The sequence below is a fragment of the Triticum urartu genome, chromosome 2A, assembly GCF_056163025.1.
Source record: "Triticum urartu cultivar PI428250 chromosome 2A, HENAU_Tu73, whole genome shotgun sequence".
NCBI classification, from domain to species: Eukaryota; Viridiplantae; Streptophyta; class Magnoliopsida; order Poales; family Poaceae; genus Triticum; species Triticum urartu.
This window is the reverse complement of record NC_141874.1, coordinates 678250247-678259757: the sequence shown is the minus strand read 5'-3', so window position 1 is coordinate 678259757 and position 9511 is coordinate 678250247. Positions and strand designations below refer to the sequence as shown.

General features: G+C 42.8%; 1 protein-coding gene across 1 annotated transcript; it reads left to right on the top strand.

Annotated features, from left to right (window-relative positions):
* Positions 1–1158: 1158 nt before the first annotated feature.
* On the top strand, positions 1159–8997 carry LOC125539654 (putative ABC transporter C family member 15). The gene is made up of 11 exons (XM_048703155.2): positions 1159–1387; positions 2364–4726; positions 4887–4973; positions 5065–5730; positions 5822–5986; positions 6160–6454; positions 6559–6773; positions 7318–7623; positions 8078–8141; positions 8236–8475; positions 8570–8997. The coding sequence occupies exons 1-11, from the start codon at positions 1291–1293 to the stop codon at positions 8671–8673; spliced, it is 4602 nt and encodes a 1533-aa protein (XP_048559112.2). The 5' UTR covers positions 1159–1290; the 3' UTR covers positions 8674–8997.
* Positions 8998–9511: the final 514 nt, after the last annotated feature.

Below are 9511 nucleotides of genomic sequence, written 5' to 3'. Positions count from 1 at the left end.
CCTCGTCATTCACCACTTGCAGCAGCAGCTTGGCGCGCCATGCGTTTGCGTCAGGTGACGACGTTGGGCAGCATGTGCTTGGATTAAGTATATTTATAGTAGTATTTGATGTGCAACCTTTTCTATCTGATTGATTAATTAATTTTGAAGCCAGCCCTTTTCTGCTCAAGTTTCGTCGCACTCTCCGGCCTCTAGCTAGCTCTGCACGGCGGCCATGCCATATGATGCAGGCGAGTTAACAAAACCGGCATAGCTTTTCGCCGCGACGGCACGGCACGGCACGGCACCACGTGAGGCCCTTCTCCCGTGGACACCAGACAAATATAAATGTACTTCCGTGCTCAGATTTTCTGGCGCCGTTGCCGTTTTGCGCGCCGATGCATCAGCATATGCGATCGTGCTGCCGGGTCAGAATCAGGAGATGGGGAATGTATATAGGGGAGATTTGTTTTGTTTATCATACTGCTACTAATCTCGGCACTGTCCTTGCTCTCTTGTCGTCCGTGGTTAAAGCTGTTCTGCACGTACCTGTCGCGATGGCTACGGCTGCCGTTTGATCGCGTTAACCTCGCCTGGCCGTCCAGTGCGCCGCTGCGCATTGGACGGAAAGCTAGTGATGATGTGCGCCTTCACTTGAATCACAAGGGATGGGATGGAACTGCTGATAATATAAACTCGTGTGGGTTGTGGAAAGGGTGCCTATATCAGGCATAATATTCGCTTTACCACGCTGATTCAGATCATCTATTACAAAGAACTCCATTCGGTACGTAAGACTATATACATATACTACTCCCTCCGTAAAGAAACATAAGAGCGTTTAGATCACTAATTCCATTCGTAAAGAAATATAAAAACGTTTAGATCACTAATTCCCTCCGTAAAGAAATATAAGAGCATCAGGGGGGAGTACCAATATACTAAAATCCACACGATTCAGTTGAATAGTCACCGCACCCTAAACAGTTTGCCATACCAAATTGACGATTCTCCTTACCAAGCAAGCATCAAATCGCTAGGACATGGACATGCATACAGATCCACTATGCATGCATGGTGCACCAGACCAGAGCAGCCGGGTGAAAACCGCACCGCATTTCTTTTCATTTCTGGATCCTCTGACACGGCATGCTCTGCATTACACGCCAAAGCTGCGCCCATCAGGGCCAAAGGGTCTCTCCGCCTCCTCCGTATATCACCGTCGCCACCTCTCCCTCCCTCCCTCGTTCCCTTCTCTCCCTCCCTCTCTCTCTCTCTCACTCGCATTTTGCCACAGACCCTCAGTGCGCCATGGACGAAGGAGGAGGGGGCCTGCACTCGCCTCCTCTCGCGAGGGTGCAGGAGATGTTCCTCCTCCGCGCCGCGGCTTTGCTCGGCGATTCGCCAAGTAAGTCTTGATCCATCCCCATCCCGCCTGCATGCACACGGCAGGTTCATCCATCCATGCATCCGATTCTTCTCCTCTCCTCGAGTCGATTGCACTGCATGGCTTTCCTCAGCCCCCGCTCCTTTGGTATTGCTTTTCTGGGCCTGCAAACGAATGGATTCTGCAAGAAATTTCGAGTCTTATTAGTAAGGGTTTGTTTGTTTGGTTGTTTTTTTGTGTTCCAACGAGGGTATAACTGCAGAAGAATGTGCCCGTAATTTAGTTGGCACTCGGTGGTTTGTGTGGAATGTGTTCATTTGTTATGTAACTAAGTGAGGCTCAATTTTGCTTCCCCGAAAAAAATCGCTGCATTAATTAATTTACCTACAGGAATGTTTGGCTGGGCCAATCAACTTGTAGGTTCAAAACATGCTCCTCAAAGGAAATTTTGCAAACTGGAGCGATAACAGCCAGGTCAAGGGCAATGATCAGCGTTCCGTTTTAATCCTAAAATCCTTTCTGCAAAAAGATGATATCACTCTGACTAACAAACACTCCTATGCAGCTCTCTAAAAGAAACCAAGGATGATAGTACATCTTTTCTAGACCTTTTTGCCCCTGCCACTATCAGTCTCTTTTAACATGACATTTATACTGACATTAAGGAATGAGGAATATTCATGTGAATAAGTAAGTGGAATAATAGAAGAATATACTATGGTTTTTAATCTTGTGGGGTTCCACTGTTGCTGGTAGAACTAGCTTGGACAAAATATATCAACAAATCAAGTCTTTGCCAAAGTGGACCAGTGTCTTACTCAGGGGATTCCAGTTTTCCTAAAAAGCATGGGATTCCAGTTTTCATAAAAAAGCATGTTGTTTATTGTTTTCTTGAACATTCATGACATAACTGCAGCTACTATGTTATATTCATAAAGTTGGATAACTTATTCTGTTGTCGATTCTTGACACACAAATTTGCTATACAACATTGCAGGTTCCATTGTATCGCAATACCTGCGAGAATGGCCAGAAGTATATTCACCTTGTTTCTGGACGAGCACTTTTGTATTGATACAACTGGCATTTATCTCGAGTATCGCGGCTCAGTATCTGTTCAAGAGAATCAGATGGTGCAGGCAGAGATTGAAGACTGCAACTCCTGAAAGCAATAAGCATTCTAATCAGGAACAACAGAATGCAGACATAAAGCTGGGCGTCTCATATCAAGCAAGCAAAGTCTGCTGCCTCCTTATATTAGCCACTCATGTCCTGAGGATATTCTTTCTGCAGTTACAAGGAAGAATAAGTGGTTGCAGGTACCCACCTTTTGTTCTGGGTGAAGGCATACAGGTGCTCTCCTGGATAATATTGTCACTAGCAGTATTCAGTCTACAGAAGACAAATTCTGCAAAGCATCCGCTCATTATTCGGGCATGGTTGATACTTAGCTTTCTGCAATCAGTAATCAGTGTGATATTTGATCTCAGGTTCAGTTTATCAGATCATGGATATGTGGGGTTTGCCGAATTGATGGACCTGTTCACACTTGTTATCTGCTCTTATTTGTTTGCAATTTCTGCCAGAGGAAAAACAGGAATCATCTCAATAAACAGCGGCATAACAGAGCCACTATTGAGTCCATCTGCAGGACAGCAGACAGAAACCAAAAGGACATGTCTGTATGGCAGGGCAAGCGTTCTGGACCTCGTCACCTTCTCGTGGATGGGTCCTCTATTTGCTACTGGATATAAGAAACCTCTAGATAAGAATGATGTGCCAGATATTGATGAAAGGGACTATGCCGATTTGCTCTCTGATTCATTTAAAAGGATCCTGGCAGATGTTGAACGCAGGCATGGTTTGAGTACTTTATCAATCTATAGAGCAATGTTCCTATTTATTAGAAGAAAAGCAATAATCAACGCAGTATTTGCGATCCTATGTGCATGTGCGTCCTATGTTGGACCATCACTGATTAATGACTTGGTGAGGTTCCTCGGGAGAGAGAGGAAGTATGGACTGAAAAAAGGTTATATTCTTGCTGCTGCATTTTTAAGTGCCAAAGTTGTGGAGACAGTAGCTCAGAGGCAGTGGATTTTTGGGGCTCGACGGCTCGGGATGCGGCTACGAGCTGCTTTGATATCCCACATCTATCAAAAGGGGCTCCGGTTATCCTGCAGTGCAAGGCAAAAGCATACCAGTGGAGAGATCATAAACTACATGAGTGTAGATATACAGAGGATAACCGATGTTATATGGTACACAAACTACATTTGGATGTTACCCATACAGCTTTCTCTAGCAGTCTATGTTCTCTATCTAAACCTAGGGGCTGGAGCATGGGCTGGTTTAGCAGCAACACTGGTAATAATGGCTTGCAATATTCCTCTGACCAGACTGCAGAAAAGGTTGCAATCAGAGATCATGGCTGCTAAAGACAACAGAATGAAGGCAACAACGGAAGTACTTAGAAGCATGAAAATACTGAAACTTCAAGCATGGGATACAGAGTACCTTCAAAAGCTAGAAGCTTTGCGAAGGGAGGAGCACAATTGGTTGTGGAAATCTGTGAGGTTGACAGCTTTCACAACATTCATATTTTGGGGGTCCCCTGCATTCATATCCTCCATAACATTCGGTACATGTATATTGATGGGGATTCCTCTAACAGCTGGTACTGTTTTGTCTGCTCTTGCAACGTTCCGGATGCTACAAGATCCAATCTTCACACTTCCCGATTTACTTTCGGTGTTTGCTCAAGGAAAAGTTTCAGCTGATCGAGTAGCACAATACCTCCAGGAAGAAGAATTGAAAGACGATGCAATTACAGAAGTACCAAGGAGTGCCACAGACTATGATGTGGAGATTGATCATGGAGCATTCAGCTGGGAACTTGAAACCACATCTCCAACTATAACAGATGTAAATTTAAAAGTAAAGAGAGGGATGAAAGTAGCAATCTGTGGAATGGTCGGCTCTGGGAAATCCAGTCTATTATCATGCATACTTGGGGAGATGCCTAAGCTAGCCGGGGCCGTGAGGGTCAGTGGGAGCAGAGCATATGTTCCTCAGACTGCCTGGATCCTGTCTGGGAACATCAGAGACAACATTCTGTTTGGAAACCCATATGACAAGGAAAAGTACGAAAAGATAATACAAGCTTGTGCATTGACTAAAGATCTTGAGCTATTTGCAAATGGTGATTTGACAGAGATTGGAGAAAGAGGAATTAACATGAGTGGTGGACAGAAGCAGCGGATTCAGATTGCAAGGTCAGTGTACGAGGATGCAGATATATATCTCTTTGATGATCCCTTCAGTGCAGTAGATGCTCACACCGGAGCCCAACTTTTCAAGGTTTGTTTATTTAGTGTCCATAAACCCATAAATGTGTCCATAATTTAGTCGCATATGATTCAAACACGATAAATATCACTACTTTTCCTTATTATTCAATGGTTTAGAGACATCAGTCTGCATAAATGCTAACAGAATGAACTACTATATTATTCTACAGGATTGCCTGATGGGGATGCTTAAAGATAAAACGATATTGTATGTGACCCATCAAGTTGAATTTCTTCCAGCTGCAGACCTTATACTAGTAAGTATATAACAAAATGCTTTTGTTCGTAAATAATACATGTATGTTCGTGTTAATATGTAAAATAACCAAGAGGGGTACAAAATAATAGGTGATGCAGGATGGGAAGATTGTGCAGAAAGGAAGATTTGATGATCTTCTTAAACAGAACATAGGATTTGAAGCCATAGTCGGAGCCCATAGTCAGGCAATTGACTCTGTTATAAATGCCGAGAGTTCCAGCAGAATTTTGTCAACAGAGAGCCAAAAGTTAGCAGATAGTGATGATGAGTTTGAGAGAGAAAACGACACTGATGATCAAGTTCAGGGCATAATTAAGCAAGAGTCTGAACACGATGTCTCGCAAGGTCTCAATGAAAAAGGAAGGCTGACACAAGAGGAAGAACGAGAAAAGGGAGGAATTGGCAAGACGGTCTACTGGGCATACCTGACGGCTATTCATGGTGGCGCATTAGCACCAGTAATAGTGGCGGCACAGTCATTCTTCCAAATATTCCAAGTAGCAAGCAACTATTGGATGGCATGGGCGTGTCCTCCAATATCTGCAACCACTCCAAGAGTTGGATTAGGCCTTCTTTTGTCTGTATACTTAGTGCTATCTATAGGAAGTGCACTATGTGTTTTTGGTCGGTCTATGCTTGTGTCACTTGTTGGCCTGTTAACAGCAGAGAAGTTCTTCAAGAATATGCTCCATTGCATTCTCCGAGCTCCCATGTCCTTCTTTGATTCCACACCCACTGGCAGGATCCTAAACAGGGTTGGTGTTCAATTACTCCTCACATCAATTCTGTACTGCCTTGTTCCCACGCACCTTAAAATTAATAACTGTGTACTGTACATTGTAACAGGTCTCCAGTGACCAAAGTGTTTTAGATCTGGAAATAGCAAGCAAGCTTGGTTGGTGCGCGTTTTCAGTTATACAAATTCTGGGGACCATTGGAGTTATGTCACAAGTTGCGTGGCCAGTTTTTGCCATCTTTATTCCAGTGACAGCAATCTGTTATGTGTTTCAAGTAAGAGCTCCCCATTATGATATTCTTGCACTAGATTTAACTTGTCCTAGTACATTGTCTGCACCAATTTACTTCTGTGCACGATGAATTCCAGGAAGCCATAAGTGAAAATTTCCTCCTTGATAGATTCTTTTAACAAAGCACTGAATCCAATATTTTCCTGTGACATGCAGAGGTACTACATACCAACAGCGAGAGAGCTGGCTCGTCTCTCACAAATTCAAAGGGCTCCAATCCTCCATCATTTCGCGGAATCACTTACAGGAGCGGCAAGTATTAGAGCATATGGACAGAAAGACCGTTTCAGAAAAGCAAACATCAGTCTTGTTAACAACCACTCACGACCATGGTTCCATAACATCTCAGCTATCGAGTGGCTTTGCTTCAGGCTAAACATGCTATCTAACTTTGTCTTTGCCTTTTCTTTGACTCTGTTGGTGAGTCTTCCCGAAGGTTTTATAAATCCAAGTAAGTTTTTTCATGCAGACAAGTTATAGTTGATTCATTTTTGCAGTCTATACTCCGATCACTGATTTTTGGTGGCTGCAAAACTGACATAATTGTATGTACAGGCATCGCTGGACTTGCAGTGACTTATGCACTGAACCTCAATGGGCAGTTGTCATCTATAACCTGGAACATTTGCAACACAGAGAATAAAATGATTTCAGTTGAAAGAATAATGCAGTACTCAAGGATCCCTAGTGAGGCTCCTCTAATAGTTGACGATCACCGGCCCCCAAACAGCTGGCCAAAGGATGGGACTATTAATATAAGAAATTTGGAGGTATGCATGATGTTACTGCGAGTTATCACTTATGGCTAACCACCCTAAATAAGCACGCGTATGCATATGTATATGACATAATATTTATTCTATCGCTGGGGTATATTAGCCTACAAACACAACTTATTAAGTTTGAATAAACATTTGCTCTATAGCAGGCTAAACCAGCTTGCAGAAATATCTTCCCAAGCAACACTCATATTAGAAAAGCTCATAGTTCATAACAGTTTAATGTTCTATCAGAAAAAGAGAATAGTTGGATAATCCAGGACAGACTAATCATGACTTGTATGGAACGATACAAAATTACATGGTACATGTTGAAAAATAAAAAGACATATGAGAAAATGAACAACAAAAGTGGCAGATAAAAGAATGCTTGCTGAGTTATTGACATATAAGCAAACCCTTACATTCTCTACAATATAGTAGAAGGGAAGCTCGTACTTTTTAATAAAATATAATCTCTTTTATTTTTGTATTTTCTTGTAAAATATGTGCATGCTCAGATGAGGCCACCTAATGTAACTATTTGCTTTTACAGGTTCGATATGCAGAGCATCTCCCATCTGTTTTAAGAAATATATCATGTACAATTCCAGGACGGAAGAAGGTGGGGATTGTTGGACGTACCGGAAGTGGAAAGTCAACTTTGATTCAAGCACTTTTCCGGATTGTTGAACCAAGGGTAGGAACAATAGAAATTGACGATGTTGATCTCAGCAAAATCGGGTTGCATGATTTACGAGGCAGACTTAGCATCATCCCACAAGATCCAACCATGTTTGAGGGCACAGTGAGAGGAAATCTTGATCCACTGAATGAATATTCTGACCAACATATATGGGAGGTAAATAAGTCAATTATACATGTTTTAATTATAAGAGAGTAAATTATATAGCATGTGCAGCAAAAGAGAGCCTAACACCTCGTATCATTGCTCATTATTGCCAATAGTCCATGTTGCAAAACAATAGTTCTGGATAATGGTATCTTTTCAACGTAAATATCAATAACCGTTTATGCTGATAAAATATGATCTCGTGATTATGTTAATCTATGAAAGGTCAAAATTTCTGACAGCGTACTCTAGGAAACATATTTGGATGGTCACTTTTACAATTGCAAATACCGAAGCTGATGCAATGTTTCATACAGATTGCAACCTTATCAAATCTATTCTTCAAATATATCTATATAATGAACAAAAAGAACAGGAGAAATTGTCGAAAAATTGTAATGGTTAAAAGAACGGAAAGATGTAATTCCTCTACTGAACACAAGTGTACATTTCTTTTGGCCAGACATTGGACAAATGCCAGCTTGGTGACATAGTTCGTCAAAGCCCAAAGAAGCTGGACTCAACAGGTTTGTTTTTGTGTACAATAGCACACATATGCTAGATTGGCTAAGAGATTATGTATATCTCCATTGAGATGATCAAATAAGATTTCTCCTGCAGTTGTCGAAAATGGGGAAAACTGGAGTGTCGGACAGAGGCAGTTGTTTTGCCTGGGAAGGGTTCTACTGAAGCGAAGCAATGTCCTTGTCCTCGATGAGGCAACGGCTTCAGTTGACTCATCTACAGATGCAATTATCCAGCAAACACTCCGTGAGGAGTTTGGGGACTGCACGGTGCTGACAGTAGCACATAGAATTCACACAGTTATCGACAGTGATCTTATTCTCGTCTTCAGCGAAGGTAAGCCAGGTCATCGAAGAACCCAAAATATTTATCCACATTTTAGGACCTAGCTGCTGCAGTGCTAAGATCTGTACTCGTTTGTGCTGAGCAGGAAGAATTATAGAATACGACACGCCGTCGAGATTACTGGAGGACGAGAACTCTGAATTCTCCAGGCTCATCAAGGAGTACTCACGGAGATCCAAGGGGTTCTAAAGCACCACAAACAATTGAACGGCGGCGAAATCGGCATGAACCCAACTAGGCGCACAGCAGAGCCCGGCAGAAAGACCGCTCACACACACCACACGGCCTTTCTCCAGACGACAAGCACTCACGAAACCCACCCAGACAAAGACGATATAGGATGTACAATGGACGGGACTAGCTAGATTATTCAGGCGATTTGGAAAAATTATCAAAGCCATGTAATGTAATACAGTACAGTAGCACTATGTAAAATGCTCTCTGATGTGATGTCAGAAAGATCGAGTATATGTAGCTACTCTGTGTGCGTTGTCCGTGCGCAATCGCTTTTCAGTTCAAGAAGTTCCTGAATTGGGTTCGCAGCGGCCAGCGGGGTGCTTACCTGCGGGCTGCGGCGTGTCGAGCCAGGCATTCCGTCGAGCAGGTGGCGCGCGGAGCCCTGCAACAAGGAGCTCGGCAGGATCCGCGAGAGCATACACTGATCAGAGCGCAAGCATCGTACCGAAGCCGGTAGAGTAGCGGCGACGCCTGCCGATTTAGCTAGGCACTCGCTACCTTCCTGGGATTTTCAGCGGTGGCGGTGTGAGGATTGAGGAAGCCGACGAGTAGCCAGACAGCATGTCCCGCTCAAGGTTTCCCTCCCCTAGTAGAAACCCAAAAATATGGCACCCATAGTTTTCCTCTCGTAAAATACGTACTGTATATAGTACTCAAAATAAGGAAAACACAAAATATCTTTTCAGTCCTGTAATGTCGATGGCTTGTAAGTGAATTTTTATTTTATTAATGAGACACGTATTACTACGTAAAAAAACTGATGTCACAACGACATCACTTTATTTATTAA